Source organism: Curcuma longa, chromosome 1 (genome assembly GCF_044706935.1).
Source record: "Curcuma longa cultivar G26 ecotype Majalengka, Jawa Barat chromosome 1, ITB_CL_G26_1.1, whole genome shotgun sequence".
In the NCBI taxonomy this organism is placed as follows: Eukaryota; Viridiplantae; Streptophyta; class Magnoliopsida; order Zingiberales; family Zingiberaceae; genus Curcuma; species Curcuma longa.
The window spans coordinates 12,775,007-12,793,321 of NC_133861.1; the positions used below are offsets into that span (position 1 = coordinate 12,775,007).

General features: G+C 39.8%; 3 protein-coding genes across 4 annotated transcripts; 2 read left to right on the plus strand and 1 right to left on the minus strand.

Annotated features, from left to right (window-relative positions):
- Nucleotides 1-1,294: 1,294 nt before the first annotated feature.
- On the minus strand, nt 1,295-3,550 carry LOC141847294 (AAA-ATPase At4g25835-like). The gene is given in 5 exon segments (XM_074735304.1): nt 1,295-2,981; nt 3,268-3,283; nt 3,286-3,334; nt 3,336-3,354; nt 3,516-3,550. Coding segments are annotated over 5 exon segments (1,680 nt in total). The 3' UTR covers nt 1,295-1,420.
- Nucleotides 3,551-9,836: 6,286 nt separating this feature from the next.
- On the plus strand, nt 9,837-14,577 carry LOC141848630 (VIN3-like protein 2). Of its 2 annotated transcripts, XM_074736680.1 has the most exons (5): nt 9,837-9,886; nt 9,997-10,121; nt 10,622-11,276; nt 12,757-13,067; nt 13,174-14,577. In XM_074736680.1, the coding sequence occupies exons 2-5, from the start codon at nt 10,103-10,105 to the stop codon at nt 14,418-14,420; spliced, it is 2,232 nt and encodes a 743-aa protein (XP_074592781.1). In that variant the 5' UTR covers nt 9,837-9,886; nt 9,997-10,102; the 3' UTR covers nt 14,421-14,577. The 2 variants fall into 2 exon arrangements, with proteins under 2 accessions (XP_074592781.1, XP_074592789.1); XM_074736688.1 differs by having other exon boundaries at nt 9,853-10,121; nt 13,177-14,577.
- A 1,154-nt stretch (nt 14,578-15,731) lies between these two features.
- Nucleotides 15,732-18,099, plus strand: LOC141839538 (putative receptor-like serine/threonine-protein kinase At5g57670). Its single transcript, XM_074727313.1, has 7 exons — nt 15,732-15,958; nt 16,034-16,288; nt 16,416-16,573; nt 16,672-16,751; nt 16,936-17,071; nt 17,152-17,301; nt 17,932-18,099. The coding sequence occupies exons 1-7, from the start codon at nt 15,751-15,753 to the stop codon at nt 18,097-18,099; spliced, it is 1,155 nt and encodes a 384-aa protein (XP_074583414.1). The 5' UTR covers nt 15,732-15,750.
- Nucleotides 18,100-18,315: the final 216 nt, after the last annotated feature.

Consider the following 18,315-nt stretch of genomic DNA (forward strand, 5'->3'; position numbering starts at 1 on the left):
CAACCAGTTCATTCTAGCCGTGATTTAAAACGCTAGGCGAACGCAAGCTGATGGCGGAAAAGAATGCACGAGGATAAAAGCACTAGGGCAGCTCATGGTTTGAGAGGGCGAGACGCCTTTCCACTCTTGGTCTTCACTTTGATAACTCAAAAGGAATTGGTACGGACAGATTTAACTATTCTTTTGTTCTAATAAAAGCGATAGTGCGTTAACACTTGTTTTTGTGGATGAAATTAGTTTGATTGATAAAATATTATGGGCATTGCTGGATAGCCTGAGTCACCAATTAGGGCAAAGTATAGTCTACGTAAAACATGTTATTGAATTTTAGATGACTTTTTTTCTTTAGAAATTGTATTATATTATAAAACTGAAACATTTGGACAACTCAAATTGAAGAAATGTATGCATTTTATATTTGGATGTTCTAAAGACAGACTCTTCTTATTTAATTTTTTCCTTTCATTTTGAAGTTGTTAATTCTTGAAAATTCAGGTTCGAAATGTTTGTTCATATATTTAAACGAATTAAAAATGACTAAATTATTTTATTAGAACTAGTATAAGGATCATTTTTAGTCGTCGAGACAAAATTCAGGTTTGATATAAAGAGAGAGATATATATATAAGGGGAAAAAAATTTAGAAAACATGCTGATTTATTTATTATTTTCTTTCTTTTATCCTCCTGTTTTGCACTCAAATAAAACAACTCCACAAACTTAGTTATTTTAGATCAAATTCTTTCATTTATCCAATTTTTATATCAAACAATGAGTTCTTAAATCTTTTGGCAGTTTCTCGGCTATAAATCATAAACTAGCTTAGTTATTTTGTTGTATGCTCTTAATAGAATTTTCAATAAATTTATATGAAATATAATTTATATTTAGGCCATAATTTCCGAAGTTAAAAGATTAATCTATAAAAGACTGATATTCACATTTGAATGGAATCATTCACAGGCCAAACTTGCACGTAGTGTCGAGAACCGAACGTGGATTGGATCTTCCAGACAACATGGTCCAAGGAATACAAATTTCATACTCATATCTTTTCTCTTCGAGTGCGGATGACTTTTACGAGAAATTCGATCTAATCCAAAGTTATAAAATTAAGAAATCTTCAAACCCAAATCTTATTCTATGAAAAGTTCAGAAATCCAAAATTTTCATGTCAGATTGAGCTTGGCACAGTATGTGTTACTATCGAAAGGTGTAAAAACACACCAGGCAGGCTATTTCTCTGTCCAGAGCAAGAAAGAGCTGAAAAGACCAGAATTAGGACACCATATTCTCTAATAGACTCTGGAATGCTCATTAAAAACAAAACATTGCTGCGTTAAATTTAATCAACGAGAGATTAAGGACTAATAGCAGCAGCATTCGATAAAGCACAACAATGCAAGACGTCGATGGCGAACTAAACTTGTTCTCCCTCTCCCTTCTCTTCTTTACCATCGCAGCTATCCGTGATCTGATCACTCTCACTCGAGGTGCTCTCCAAAGCCCTCTTTTCCTGCTCTTCTTCCTCCATTTCCTCGCCGGCGCTCAGCTTTTTTTTCTTTATCTTCTCCACCCGTTCCTTCAGAACGTCGAGCAGCTCCCCTGCCGCCGCTTCCTTCTCCCTCCGTCGGTTCTTGATCAAGACCTCGCTAACGTCTGCCGGAGTCATCTCGGCGTCGTCGATCACATCCGCCAATTGTCTCATCAAGTCACTGGTGTCCGTGTTGTCGTCGAACTCGCTGTCGTCGAAGCCCAAGTAGTTTGTCATGAGGATCTTCAATGCCGAAAACGAGCAATGGCTCATGTGAATGTGCATGTCCATCCTCCCCGACCGCACCAGAGCCGGATCGAGCTTCTCGATGTGGTTGGTGGTGAACACAAATATACGCTCGCTGCCGCAGCACGACCAGAGACCGTCGGTAAAATTCAGCAGTCCCGACAAAGTTATCGTCTTGGCGCCAGCGCCGCCATCCTCTGATCCGCCCACCGGCCTCAGGTCCGACGAGGGATCCGCCGAAGGAGATGCCTTCTTTGAGATCCGGTTCGTGAGGTTGAGAGAGCAATCAATGTCTTCAATGACGATGATCGATTTGGAGGTGGTTTTCATCAGCAGTTTTCGGAGCTCGGAGTTGGTGTGCACCTCAGTGAGCTCGAGATCGTAGATGTCGTAGCCGAGGTAATTTGCCATGGCGGCGATCATGCTCGACTTGCCGGTGCCAGGCGGGCCGTAGAGTAAGTAGCCACGCTTCCACGCGCGGCCTCTCTTCTCATAGAAGGTCTTACCTTCCGCGAAATCTTTGAGGTCGGCCATGATGAGCTCCTTCCGGGAGGGGTCCATGGCGAGGGTTTCGAATGTGCTAGGGTGCTTGAAGGGCACCGATTCCCACGGGAAGCCGCGGGACTCCATTGACCCGCCGCGTGAATTGGTGTACAGTAGCCGATCCTGGTTCCGGCGGCGGAGCTCGTTGGCCGTCTCCATGATGTGGTCGAGGTAGGCCGGAAGGATAACGGCCTTGTCCTTCTTCTTGATCCGAAGCGTGAAGCTACGTTTCTCCTCCGGTAGCGGTCGCCAGGAGAAGGTCTGCGACTGGCGCTGTGTGACGGCGTGCTCCCAGGTGGCGATGGCGCCTCGGAAGGTGTCCACGAGCCGGTCGTTGTTGGTGAGCCCGAAGGTGAAGGCAGAAGAGTTGAGGCCGCGGGAGAGGCTGAGCCGGGAGGCGGCAATGGAGGCCGACCGGCTGAGGTAGAGCTGCACGGCGTGGTAGAGCTCGTTGGTGTTCACGCCGTCCATCTCGGTGATGTCGAAGTAACAGTACGTGGAAAAACAGCAGAACACGCGGTGGAAGATCTTTACCGCTGCGAAGCGCAGCTCCAGCGGAAACACGGCGTGTAGTATGCTCTGGAAGAAGGCAAAAACTCCCATGAGAGAAGCCAGAGAAGTCCAGAACTCCATATTTCCCTCCCCTCCCCCTGTTTCCCTAGGAAAAAAACAAACAAACTGTTTGCCCTCTTGAACAGGGAGAGCGAATTCTGGTTAATAGTAGGGAGGGTGGATTGAAGATAGGGGATGTTCTTGAAGAAAGATATCTAATTCATCATTTCTGAATTTGGCTTATGATTTCCAACTTTAGTTTCAGACTGCATAAAAGGAGCCGAAGCAGTAGGTATTTCCAAGAAAGCAGAGGGAGAGGGGGAGAAATAATGAAGATGGACCGAGTTAACTTGATCGAGTGAGACTTGAGAGGGGTTTATATAGTGCTTCACCTTCTTGTTGTTCGCAAGGTCTCATTGGCATCAAAGATCTGGGAAAAAGACAGTGGAGGGGCTGGATGGAGATTTAGTAGGCCACACCTGCACATAGGAAGTAATGATCAGGCCAATAAATGACCGCTCTTTCGTATGAAATAGTTGAATGTAGAACTTGACAGGGATGTATGCATGTGTTATTGCAGAGAAAAAGGCCAGAATGAAAATTATAGACCACAGGAGTCAGGGAATATATATAAGCTTACAGAGAAGGCAGTGAGTGTCCGCTGTTGGCTAGCATAGAAGCTACAAGATCACGAAGCCATAAATATTTATCTGTTCCAAATCTTCTCAAGGATCATTGTTCTTATCAGAAACATCATCCTGCAGAGATTCAGACATAAATGTTCAGCCAAAGTTCCAGGTTTTTGTTTTGCTCTGCAGGTTTATTTGTTTCTCAAGATCGAATTTTCTTATATTATCCAATTTTCCAAGCAAGATATGGCAATCGCTCGTAGGTGTCACGAGAAATATCGAACTCAAGTTTCAATATACATTCTGAAAAAACTATATCTTAGCTGTTAGAAGTGTGGAGTAGATAGCCTTTCACATCAGTCAGACAGTCTGATATCATGATCATCTCATATACTCGTATCTCTCTCACTTCATCCAATGCCAGCTTCTACTCGGAAGAGCAGCAAGATACCATTACCAGCTGCAGGTCCTCTCTCAATCTGACCCCCCTCTGCTCATCATGTCCCCATGCATAACAGACCAATGCAAGGGTAAGCAAACAAGGCAAGTAAGCCTCTGTTCACAAGGAACCACATACTTCGTGTATCCCACCTTAATAATGGCGCAGAGGCATGGAATCTCAAGTAATAGACTCCAGTTGCTGTGGGTTGTCGTGGAACATGAAAAAAATATAATTACCCATGAAAATCTTGAAGAACTTGAACAAGGAAAAATTTGAACTCAGAAGTTGCCCCCCTGACACATTTCCTGATATCCGTGGCGCTTTGAGAAGCAAGATTTAAAAAAGTATAGATGCTATGGCCTAGGCCATCTTGATGATTGACACTACCCCTATTCCCTAATCTTTTTAATATAATTATATACTCTTCCAATCCACTCAATCATGAATTCATTTTTCTCACAACGAGTTTATTATATTCCAAATGGTTCATAGGATGCATTAAACAAACCTACTCTGTCTGCTTCTGGTTTACGTTGCACTTTTTCGCAGCATGCACGTACTCCAAGCTTATATTGTAATCTTACTTTATAAAAAAGAATCGAATCTACTGAGCAAGATTGAAAAGGTCTGTGAGCTGAAGGCAGTAAACTACAAAGAGGCTGAAGGGCTAGAACAACTCACATGTGGGTCCATAGTTTCTGAGATCGAAGGCATATATTCTTTCCTCTTGAGGATTCATAATGCGATATGTGATTCTTCTCCGTCCTATAATCCTTCACTGTTGCATACAGCCAAAGACCACCTGCACAAATCAACTAGCTTCTAAAAGAGTAGGTACGCACTCTACGCCTGGTAAAAGGACCACCTCTACAGAGTGAATAGTGTGTCATTTGAGATGTACAAAGACTAACCGCAACACTCAACTTACACAATTATAAGTAAACAAGTATGTAAATTGCTCAAGAAATTCAGGATGCATGTGTCAAATATGTTTAATTTAGACGAAAACCTACTTCCATCATAGTAATCCGAGACCACATTGAATTATCGGATGACACACCTGCTTAAAATGGGTTAACTTTAGCAGGTCCAAGCAATTTGTCCAGAAATTTGCTCGATGACGCTAATACATGAGATTAATTGCGAGTAATGGTACAAAGTATTCTTCTAGATTCTGAAACTAAACAATTTGCAAATTGAGAAGGTAAAGAGTTGATATTTGATGCCAAACACCATATAAGCTCGTTCAGTAGCAATATTTTACAAAAGGAATCATATATCTAGAGCCTTGTGGTATTAGTCAGTTGTAATGATGCTCATACTGTCCACAATAATATGCAACGGGAATTCCGCCCGCAAAATATAGGCAGAAAGCAGATATATAGTTTTGTAAATGGAACCAAGTGCCTTTTGGCATTAGTCGAAAAAAATAAAAGGATCAGATCACTAACCCCAAGACATGAGAAGAACAAAAGACAAGATAGGTCACCCATCATGGTGACAACTAATCTCATGTGCACATATGCTTCCCATCATCTTCGTGCCAACTCTATTGTCCAATCTGCCAATGCACATTGAGAGTAGAGTAGTATTGCTCTGAAAGAAAGGAAGTGCTCACCTAGCACTAGCAGTCCTGTTGGAGGAAGAAGCTAGAAATGCACAGGTAGGAACCAGACAAACCTATGGGTAAATTTGTTGCCCATAAAATGCACTCACTATCAAGAATCCAGCAGCATCAGCAAGTACGACAGAAAACAACAAAGATTGGTGTGTCAACAGTGGAAACAGATATGTCAAATGACAACAAGAAAGGCAGAGCTCTTCAGTGAACAGTCACTAAATAGTATCTTGATAAAAGGAGAATGAAGAAAGTTCTAATTACAGTTTTAGTACTCCTAAAACATGTTTAAGAGAGAAAAGTCAAGTAACGCTGTTGATTCTACCTCTAAAAGAAGAGATAATTTACTAATCATGATTGATGGTAGCATTGTTAATCCCTTGTCTTCTGGTCCTGATCAGAAAAGAGCCATGACAGAGAAGAAAGTAAAATATTAGGCTTAGTGAATACCATAGGAACATAATGAAAATTTGTTGGCATTTTTTTTCTGAGATTATTCATAATCCAGATTTTACCAATAATTTCTCATTGCACAGTAAATGTATAACCTAGAGGCAGAGATAACGTGGCATATAACACCAACTATATCATCATTGTTTTTTATTACCTATAATAAATATGCAAGCACAACTGATCTGAATTAAATTTATGCAGGTCCAGATTATTGAAATATCTGGGTGTCGAGGATGACATGTAATCTTTCTTTGTTAAGAAAGATATGTTAAGCATTATTTTTAGCAACTTAAAAAAAGTACTTAATAAGCAACATCTCACTCCTGCAAACCTTTTTAATAAAAAAAACTTTTAAAAAGACCATAAATACTTTAATAAAGGAAATTCTCTTCGTCAGACATAAGCATTACTGCTCAAATTTATTTATTTTCCATTGGTAGATAATTAATTTGAAGATGGTTGTTAACTCGATCAGTAAGGCCCTCGATGGTGTTGATTGAGGTCCTGGAATTAAATCCCACCTTTATCCCTCCTTTTATCCTCAAAACAAGGCAATTAATTCTAAATACATGATTAAAATCCTAAAGTAAGAAAAGGCCGTAAACATACACGTGACCTGATACAGAAGAGCAAATCTATGACGAGTATGAATAATCTTTGTTGTCTCCTCCTTTTAAGCGCACAAAGGTTACGCCTTCTTTAATTTGAAATGTTCAATTAATTCTTCTACCGAATTCTAAAATCTAAACATATTTCACCATTCCAACTGCGAAGCTGATTTACCACTTGAAACAATCTACTTACATTTTTAAACACTACCAAAAATCTTGACTACTAATCACAGCATCTCAAATATATAGTGCTATTCCTCAATGAGTCACTTTATCAAGAATTTCTAAGTGTACACAGTTCAGCTATTCTCATTGCTACGAGCTCACAAATATTTTTTATTTTCACAATATAAACACTTGAACATTATAACGAAGAATATGTGAACCAATCTTGTGGATGTACTGCACAGAAGTTTGTTATGGCTAGTCACTATACCTCCACAAGTGTTTTAATACCTTGTCCTATTTTGACTCCATCAGGCCTGAGTTACCATTTAGCAGAGGATTCCCAAACTCCTTGAGAAAGAGAGGACCTTAATTTCCTGATGAATTTCTGTCTGCATCACATAGGATTTTGTCGACCAATTTATTATAATTTAGTTTATAACTTCATAATTTTCTATGCAAATAAGCATCTTCAGTCCACATACCCTCAACCAAACTATCACCGAGGTTAAATACCAAAGACAATTTTTCTACTATTTGAAAATCCATCTAGATCCATATTCAACATAACTAGCATACTCTCGTACCACCAATTGGTCATCCATATCATCTTGTTGGCATTTGCAACTACAGTTCAATTCTCAATCTCCCACTCCATATCATCTTATTGGCTACCATAATTAGATAACATTCCTTGACACAGTAAATTAGTGGGTAAAAAACGTTAACACTGGCGTTTTCCAAGTCTTAGATACAATTGTCACCTTCATCTCAAGAACGACCACAAAATTAACATCAAGATAACACAGTATGATAGAAACACCAAACCTTTGGGCTCGTGAAAGATGCAGAGCGTAACAAAGGCCCATCTCCTCCGCCCAATTCAAGACAGACTCTTCGTCGCCACAATCCTAACGGAGTCCATTAGAATGGCGTCTGGATGGAATGCACTCGCCGGGGGTTGTGGAGAGGCCGAAGAGGCGGCGGCGAAAGGCGGAGCTTCGAAGTGCATACGGGACAAGCCCACTATGTAGCTCGATGGCTCTAATTGGGCTGGTCTTGGGCTAGGCCTGTCAAAAGCGCCGGATCAAAAAACTGACTTATTCGCAATAAAGTTAATATAATATTTAAAATAAGAGCAGTTAAATTTCATATTTAAATCGATAATGATAAAATTACAAAGCCAACTCGAAAAAATAATATAATATGACTTCTTCAAATTGTAATCCTATGTTAACGACTAATTTAATCCCTTCCATTATTATTCAATCTTTATATATTCGTAAAAAAAATTAATTACAATTCAATTAGCATTGGACAAACGACAATTACTAGGTAAAAAAGACATTTACATCACAGCTACGAGATATTATAATTCATGGTTTTTTTGTAAAATAATTAGCAGGATAATGATGGCGACAACACAAAATTAACTAATTGGGAGAAGAAACAAATTAGCCTTTTGTTGTATGTGGGTGCACAAGCACTAATTCAAAGTAGGTCTTGGTCAAAACCATATATCAACAATAATTCAAAGTCCCACCAAACTTTTTTTTTTGACGAATGAATGATTCAGTTGGACGCCAATTTAGCTGCCGGCCCCTTCTTAAAGTTTCTCTCATGTCACTTTTCTATATGACTTTTTCCTTTATTAAAAAAACAAAAAATAAAAAACGTTGCTATTGGATAATTAATAAATACGTACTTCTAAACGATAAATATAATATCGTTCTGCACACCAATAAAATACAGCAACAATTGACCGCGAGCTAGGCTCTAGATTTGATTGGTTTATTGCATGTGTACAATTATCGCACTAGGCTCTTGTTTTTTTCACAGCCTTTTAATTTGTTCATAAGATTTTACGAAGTCATCGAAAGCTATATACTCTTGTTTTAGAGATAAGTTTAAAATTAATTAATTAAATGCAAATAATAAAGGAGGAACAATAATGCACCGGTATATATAGCTGTCAGTCTGTCACCCTTTTGTTTCTATTTTCCTACAGGCATACGAGAATCTTATCCTCTCAACTCACATCCAAAAAGATGAGTCACGTTCTTGACTTTTCTTGGTCTAATAATACTCGAGCACCAAAACAAAACAAAAGAAAAAAAGTAATAATTAAGTTACCATTTATTCTATTTTTGATTGAGATAATGAGAAAAGAAATCTATGCCTATTGCTCTCTCGAACTCGGAGTGATGCAAGTAACGCAACATCATGCCTGCATGTGAAGTCTACTACCTGTACGTAACACCTACGTGATGCATGAGACAGCGGACTAAACTGATTTTGATCGTAAAAGGCAGGGTGCGAGTCATCGGACAGTTTGAGTGAAAGTGTCTAGCGCAATATTTTTGTTGGAATATTGAGAAATTAATTAGGGCATAGGATCGGAGATATCAGCGCAATTTTGTTTTAAAAGGTTCTTTTCCTTTATGCAGATATAAGATTTTTTTTTCTATTTCTGGCATCTTCCATTCCTTAGATTACGCGCGTGGCAAGCGTACGTAGAGGGAGATGCAGTCTTTAAAGGTGTACCGATTCTTAATTTTTGGTGATGTTACTGCATGGACTGTTATTGGATGAGATGAGATCTTGCGATAGATTTTGTGAAGAAGTGGATGGTGAAGGATAAGATACAGATCGAATTAAGATCCTGGGCGAGATCTTTTAAAACAGTAACACTCATCCATCTTCGTCTTCCTCTCGTTCACTTTTCTTTGCTTTCGGTTTTTTTTTTTCTTTCCATTCTCTCTCCAATCCGACGTAGAAACACTCGGGTCACATCAAGCGGAAAGGCATGCGAGGGCACGAGAACGATGGCCCTTGCGCTTTTGCCCTGCTCTGACCCGATCCTCGCCCTCCCGTCACATTAATTTTGCTTGCGACTCGCTCGATCCAATTTAATTGGCCCTTGGGACTGCACCTGCCCTCGAGTTAATGCCGTAGCGCTCGCGGCGCGCATCCATCGGCTTGGCGGCTCCTCTCGCGCCTCGCTTTCGTGGTGACGTAAAGATTGGAGCTTGGAGGCGAGAGGAGCAGACGCCAGACGACGATTGACCCTGCAAGGCGTGTATTCCTTACTGGGTAATCGTACCTGCTTCTCTTTTAATATTTGTGCGTAGGATTTGATGCGGTCTGCGAAAATTGATGATACCTTTTACCTTTTTATATCTTTTCTTTGATGAACGGGGTAGCCCTTGTCGCGCTTTCGGTTGGGGCGGGCATGCTCGTCGCAGGAGTGGCGAAAGGGACAGATTCATGCCAACGGGGAGGACGAGGAGGAGCTGAGATCTAGAAGTCATGGATCCGCCCTTCTCCGGTAGGCTCCTTTTCCTGTTCCCTCTCAATGCTTAGGTTTATTTCGTTCGATAAGATTGGGCTTTTGAAAGGATTTCTTGATCTGTCTTCCAATCTTCGATGCTAAGTTCGTTAATTTGGATTCTGTTTCCTCTCGTAGTTTTCGTAAGTTTTTTTTTCCCTTCTATATGGCATAGATAAGATTGATTGTTGAGGGTTTCTTTCGATTTGCTTTGATATTCTCCTCTGTTGGTCTTGAAACCAAGTTTTTGGACATTGTCAGAAATTGCCTCGTTGATTTAGCGATGCCTTTTCTTCTAGATAAAAAACAAAAAAAAATCTAGTTTCGAGATAGTCAAAGGAACCAAATTCTTAGTTCTTGTAGCCCGACCGGATTCGTTTTCATCCGAGCCTGGATGTTGTCTAGAGACTGAAAAATCTCATAATTTAGTTTGAGAATTTATGCATGACACAGCTAGTTCAATTTAGTTTGTGCTTTTACGCTCATGTTTGCCCCTTCAGGATTTGTACTCGACCCATCTAAATGCCGCAAGTTGAGTATAGAAGGGAAGAGAGAGCTTGTCCATGAATTGTCCAAGTGGCCAGACAGTGCTCCTGAGAAGCTACAAACTTGGAGCAGGAGGGATCTACTAGAGATACTTTGTGCAGAAATAGGAAAAGAGAGGAAGTACACAGGCTTAACAAAACAGAAGATGATAGAGTACCTTTTTAAAATTGTTTCAGAGAAAAAAGCTGGAGAACCCATCAAATCAACTACGGACCCAGCTCCCCCTAACCCTCAACCCCTGCCAAAAAGACACAGAAAGAATGATCACCCTTTGCGTCTACCTGTTGTTGTAAATGCAGGGAATGAAGCTATCGCTAACACAAGATCCTGTCAGAATCTAGTATGCAGAGCTACAATGAATCTTGAGGATGCATTTTGTAAGCGTTGCTCCTGTTGTATCTGCCATAAGTATGATGACAATAAGGACCCTAGTCTTTGGTTAGTCTGTAGTTCAGAAACTCTTTCTCAAGGTAATTCATGTCAACTGTCATGCCATCTTGAGTGTGCGCTGAAGAATGAAAGAGCTGGTATTATGAATTGTGAGAAGTACCCAAGTTTGGATGGGAGCTACTACTGCACGCATTGTGGAAAAGTGAACGACTTACTTGGGTAATTTCTTCCACATACTATGAACTAACGTCACAGTAGATTCATAATTTGACATATTTTAGTGCTTGTTGCAACATTTCTGTGATTATATAACCAATATATTTGACATTGGAATTTTATTTGTCTTGTGCATTTCTATATGATATCGCTTGGTTTCCTTTTTCTTACATCATTTACTCTTCAATCTTCAACACCTTTCAAGTATCAATTTTGAAGACATCATAAGACAAGATTCATGAATTGATGAAGAATTGAGTGGTTCAAAAGATGGAAGTTAACTATTCTGAATATGGACTACTTTTATATGCCTGTTTTCTTGTTGTATTACTGTAGTATTTTATGTTGATTTGTTGCAGGGCTTGTAATGAGAAGATTGAACAAGTCAAGCATTGTTAGTTAGGTTGATTGAGATTTGAGGAAATTTTGGAGCCTTATATCAAGTTCATAAGTTAAGACAAGTGTCAAGTTTAGAAATTCAAAATGACAGGACAATTAGTGGAACCCCCCAATAAAAAAACTTGGATCGGTTGAGGGTTAGACTGGTCAAAGTGAAATGGACATGTTAGAAGCGAATCACGGGGTTAAGACTTTCAGTCATGGATCGGTTGACAGTAGACAGAGACATCAGTTCTCCAAACAATTTAAAAGTTGTCTGGACGCATTTGGGCCTAGCTACATATTTTTCTTTGCCTAGCTCAAGTTGCCACTCTTATTATTGGTGTTCTGATATATAATTATCTGTTTTACTAGAGCTTATTCTACATACATGGATAGAAAGGGACAAAGAGTAAACATAAAGACAAATATATATCTAACAATTGTTTGGCATTGATCGAGCACCTGTTTTCAACTTCCTTGCTTCTGCAACCAATCCGCTGTATCAGCGTATGTGCTAGCTGCCGCTGACTTCATTTTACTATAAAAACATTCTGTTTTTGGTGATGTAGTTGTTGAATTTTTGCATAGGCAAACTTTCTGAAAGGTGATCATAAGTGCATCACAACAAAATAGTTGAGAAGGATGGGTATACACATGGAATTCTAGTTAGAGTTTAAGATGTATCGGATCTATTATTCAACAAGAAGCTACTGTGTATGATAAGACCTTTTGGAATTTTGTGTATTGCCGGTAGTCTGTTAGTCTAAAAGGGAATTTTGTGTGATTGGAGAGTAAAAGTACTTCGTACTTGCAACTGTGATTGGGAGAACCCACATGTAATTTTGGGCTTTCAAGGGTTGTTAATGTCCACTGACGTCTAAACCCTTCAAGTTAGTTGTCAATAGATTAATAAAGTCATGAACTCGCACGATTTATTTGATTTGAGTTTTGAAACAAGTACTCTGTTTCTCTAAACATTAATTTTTCCGTTGATCCTTTGGATGAACTTGCTATCACAATGTTGATTTTTGATGAGCACATGCTTACCAAGTTTAGTTGGTAGAAACATAGTTTATCTTTAAACCTTGTCCTGTTTTTTCAGGAGCTGGAAAAAGCAGCTCATGATTGCTAAAGATGCACGACGAGTGGATGTATTGTGTTACCGGATTTCTCTCTCTCATAGGATTCTTCGCTCAACCAAGAAATATCAGAGTTTGCTTGAGATAGTTGATTCAGCAATGAAGAAACTGGAGACTGAAGTTGGGCCTATAAATGATTTACATAGCATGGCACGAGGAATTGTCAATAGACTCTCTGTTGGCGCTGAAGTTCAGAGAATGTGTACTTTGGCTATCAAGTCACTAGATTCTTTGTACTCCACCACCACCTTTCGTAATTATTCTCAAGTTCAACGTAAGATTCTCTACGAATTTTCATTACCCTTAAAATTTTCTAAACATTAGATACCAATTTGGTTCGTGAAGCAATGTGATGATCTAGTTCTTTGTTGTTGTCTCAGCAGAAGCAAGTTTGACATCCTCTGGCTTCATCAAGATTGAAGTCGTATCCCCAACTTCAGTTACTTTGACATTGAAGTTTGAAGATAGCTCGAGATTATCCCAAGAGATGGCTGGTTGCACCTTATGGCACCGGAAAGCTGAGATGAAGGACTACCCTAAAGAACCGATCTTGACTGTACTTGAGCCAATGAAGAGTCTTTCAGTAACTGAATTGACTCCAGGTACAGACTACATGTTTAAGATAGTAGCCTTCAGCAACCTGTGTGAGCTGGGCATGTGGGAGGTCGGAGTAACAACTGATGTCGTCTCAACAGATGATCCCAGTGGCTTTACTCCAGAGATAAATGCGCCGAAATCACATTGTCGTAGTCCAAAAACAAACAGCAGTGGCATATCTAACCCGTCAGAGGGAGATGAATCCCATAACAATGGTACCACATTTACCGACCTCAACAAGTCACCAGAAAGTTGTTTTCAGTATTTTGAGAAGCCTGATATGCATGGCTCAGAGAAATTCTCAGTCCATGTTGGCCCAGCTGCAGTCAATCAAAACACTGAATTCAACAGCATTGCTAGACGAGCAAAAGGTGTTGAACCTGAGGAAACACCTGGTTACTCTGACTCTGCTGTAGACGATGAGATGAACTCAACAGTTCAAACTGAGTCCCATAGGGACTCCATTATGTCAGTGGAGAATATCCAGGTATCTGACCTCCCTAAATCAGATAACATATCTAATGTGCCAAATGCAAACGAGATGGCTATTGTCCCATTTGGGAAACCAGATCAAACTCTACCTGTTACTCCCATGCGGCTGGAAAACAGCAAGGAAGTTTCTGGGAGAGGTAGCAAATTGAAACCGAGCAATACTTCACTCAAGAATGGTCCAACTATTCCGGAGACAGTTCCAGCAAGTTCTTCCAAGAAAAGAGGTAGGGAAAAATTTGTTGCAATATGTACGAAGGATGGAACACTAGAAGGATCCTACGAGTACTGTGTGAAAGTGATCAGGTGGCTGGAATGTGAAGGTCACATTGAGACCAACTTTAGGGTGAAGTTTCTTACTTGGTTCAGCTTACGAGCTACTCCTCAGGAGAGAAGGATAGTCACTGTTTACGTTGATACTCTGATCGACGACCCAGCTAGCCTTGCAGGGCAGTTGGTGGATACTTTCTCCGAAACAATCAGCTGCAGTAAGAAACCACCACAGGTGCCTAGCGGCTTCTGTATGAAGCTGTGGCATTAAGAGTTGCTGAGCGTATCTTTCGACAGCCTTGGAGCTTGATTCTTTGAAGTGCAAATTGTCATTTTGATTCTTCATTGAAAATTTGTTTATGGTTCAGGAATTTGGAAGAACCACCTATCAAACCAAGTAGCTACTAAATGGGTTTAGTTTTGTTTCACAGTGTTTTGTGTGTTTTCCCCCCCTCTACTCAAGAGTCGCACAGAGCTACTCTTTACCTTAGCTTTGGAAAACACCTCCCCTCTTTAACTTATTTCATTCCTACTCTATTGTAGATGAACCTTATTCGTGGACTAATTCCTATACCAAATGCAATTTCAATTCCAAGAATATGGTAGCCGGCAGCTGGGGTGGTTTTCATTGTCTGAAAGCAATTCATGTTTTCGGTTCCTTGTTTTTCTCCTTAGTATTTGCTTTCTTATATCTCTATTTTAATTCTCACGTTATATCTCGAATAAGATGGCTTGTTTCAAATATAAAAGTTTTTGTCCTGTTTCTATTGGAAATTCATGTTTGTGATCTTTCTACAGTCAAGTTGGTGTATGACTTCGCAAGGGCTAGGAGACTAATATTGTGTTCAATTACGCTGCCATTCCAGTCGGTGGACGGCAAGTAATCATCAATCACGAGCACAGCATTTTTAACGTGATATATATTTTTAATGGAACGCTATATGCAAAGGTCAATGGTTCATCTACTTTAAAACAACAAGTGTTAAAGTGCTGGTTCAAGACTGACAAAAGCTAATCTGTCGTCTCCATTTGTTTTTAATTGCTATATATGGCTGTTGTTTCCAGGATGGCGACGTTCTAGCTATTTCATTTCAACTATACGACACTTGTCCACGGTGATGACTTTAAATTCTCTTAATTTAATGACTTAATAAATCATCTTTCCACACGATCGAGATGAACTCGAGCCATCTCTTAGGATTTCTGTTCATTCTATTTAAATGTGCTCTAAAACACCTAAAACAAGCTACTTCTTTGACAAATATATGCCTTCCAATTGTTTACTTTTCCTTATTGAATAGCTTCGTGGATGGATAAACTTGTCGAGTGCAAAAGTCAAAGGCATAGACGTTTTACTTTATTGAGATAAATAATTTAACTACCAGAGGTTCATGTGATATTTTTGTATGCGAAGAAAAAAAAAACTAGCACTCGAGTGGATATTTGGTAAGCTAAATGTAGACTTCTCACTTGAGATAATTTGAGACAAAACTATGGTTAATTGTTTTTTCCTAATGATAATAATTCTCCCCTCTGTTTAACGCTTGATTGCGCATTTTATTCTTCTTTGTTTGATCTTTGAAACAGTGCTGACGAGAAGAATGAGGGATACCTGCAGAAGCAGCCGAAGCCTCAAGCGACTCTTCTCTCTTACCATCAGGAGAAGGAGCAGAGCTAATAATGAAGGAGAAATCACGGAGATGGGCAAGCCGACGGATCCCTTGCTTGACGCCTCATCACCCTTCAAACCAGCTTGGAGATGCTTCTCCTACGAAGAAATCCTTAAAGCGACGGACGGATTCTGTAAAGGTTACTCTTTCATGCTATCCGAGTTCTTTCCAGATGAGAACTGCTCGTCAAAATCTAATCTTGCGAATTCTGCAGAGAATTTGGTGGGCAGAGGAGGGCACGCGGAGGTGTACCGGGGAACGACGGAGGACGGACGGGAGATCGCCGTGAAGAGGCTCAGAAGAGCTTCAACCGACGAGCAACGAGAGAAGGACTTTTTGACAGAGCTCGGCACCGTCGGCCACGCCTGCCACCCCAACGTCTGTGCTCTTCTAGGCTGCTGCATCGACCGGGACCTCCATTTGGTTTTCGAGTTCTCGTCGCGTGGCTCCGTCTCCTCCAATCTCCATGGTGAGTCTGGCGAGTTTCAATTGCTAAATCTACGACGTACTTTGTAAGTCGTAGTAAATCTATCACGTATCACATAGTATCATTTTGTCGAGCATGAAAATGATTCTTTGCCATGCCGGCGCTACAGATGAGAGTTCGCCGGTGATGGCTTGGAAGTTGCGGCACGCCTTGGCGTTGGGCACCGCCCGGGGGCTCCATTACCTGCACAAAGAATGCCCAAGGAGGATCATCCACAGAGATATCAAGGCCGCTAATATACTCCTCACTGCAAATTTTGAACCAAAGGTAGCAGCCATACAAACGTCCTTGTTGCTGCTTAGTTCATGAAATCAAGCAAATAATTTGGAGGTTGATTCTGAAACTTCTCCATTGTTCAATCTCAGATTTCAGATTTTGGTTTGGCAAAGTGGCTGCCATCTGATTGCACTCACTGTTCCGTAACGCCGATTGAAGGCACATTTGGGTACGTATTATTCTTCTCTCAAGCTCTTAGTTAGAACTGAAAGAGTTAATTATATGCAAAAAGATTGACAAAGCAACAAATCAGTAAAAATAAATGAAGTATTAGAACATTTTACTTGGAAATTTTTAATTAGGCATTGATGTTGTTAAGTAGCAGCAAGTAATGCAGCTAATGATGTCAACAGGTGCTTGGCACCCGAGTACTTCATGCATGGGATTGTGGATGAGAAGACTGATGTCTTTGCATTTGGTGTTTTTCTATTAGAGCTCATATCTGGGAGGAAACCAGTGGATGGCTTTCATAAAAGCTTGCTTAGTTGGGTAAATATATAGTTCTGATTAATTTTGAAAATATTCACACTTTTTACACTCTTCGCATCCTTTTTGTGATATCTTTGCAGGCAAGACCTTTTCTTAACGAAGGCAAGATAGAAATGTTAGTTGATCCGAGATTAGGGGATAATTACGACATAGGACAGCTCAAAAGACTCAGTTTTCCAGCTTCTCTTTGTATCAGAGCAACAGCAACATTGCGCCCTTCCATGACTGAGGTTATACACTGTTTTTATGAAGTAAAAATACGAAAACTAACAAGTGTTAGAGCTTGAAGAAAAAGTGCTAAGATTGATCAATAAAAAGTATTTTGAGCTAGAGGCATCAAGAAATAAAAGATTAATCATAGAGAAAGTTTTATCATTTTTGATTTTCATGGCAGGAATTTCACCTTGTCTTTTATACATATTATTGTCGAGTTACAGTATGTAATGATTCTTGGTCTTTAATTTGGACTATATAGGTCGTTTTCACCAAGATCTTTTGGTGATACATTGCTTTCATCTAGACATTGTCTTTTTAGAAGATCATATTCCAAAGTCTTCCTGATTCTTCCGTGACAATGAACAAATTATGACAACAGATACTTGAGCCTTCACTAGATTTTGTCAATAAACAAGATAATAATTTTCATATGCATTAAAATGGAAGCTGCAAAAGGTTAAATGGCATGCTGATGCATGCTCTTCTTTCCAAATTATGCATTTGAAACCATGAATTTTGGCGTATGATTGAGTCATACCGAACACAAGGCTTTTCTGAGAGCTGCATGGTTTATCCTATAATAACATTTGAGTAGTTCATTGAATCTATGGGCGTTGATGCCAATTCAAGTTGACAATTTACAGGTTTTGGAGATGCTGGTAGGTGGAGAGATTTCACAAGATAGATGGAAGGTGCCAGACGAAGATGAGGAGGAAGAGTTTTGGGGCTTTGATGATCTCGACGACGATGAAAATGAATTGGATACGCCGTCTACATCTTCCACAGGCAGCTCTGGTCGAAAATTTTCTTAGATGCACTTTGTAAACATCATCAGCTCTTTTTAGTAGAACAAGAAGTTGTATATGTAATCGTGATAAACTGAAAGTTCATATTGTGTACCTTGGACGAAATCTGTGCTTGCCACTTCCTTCTTCCATAAAGAATAGAGCATTAGTAAACATTAGTTAATCAGTTTTGGATCGGATAGGAAATGTGAGATGGTATTAGTTGAGGAAGACTGGTAGTTC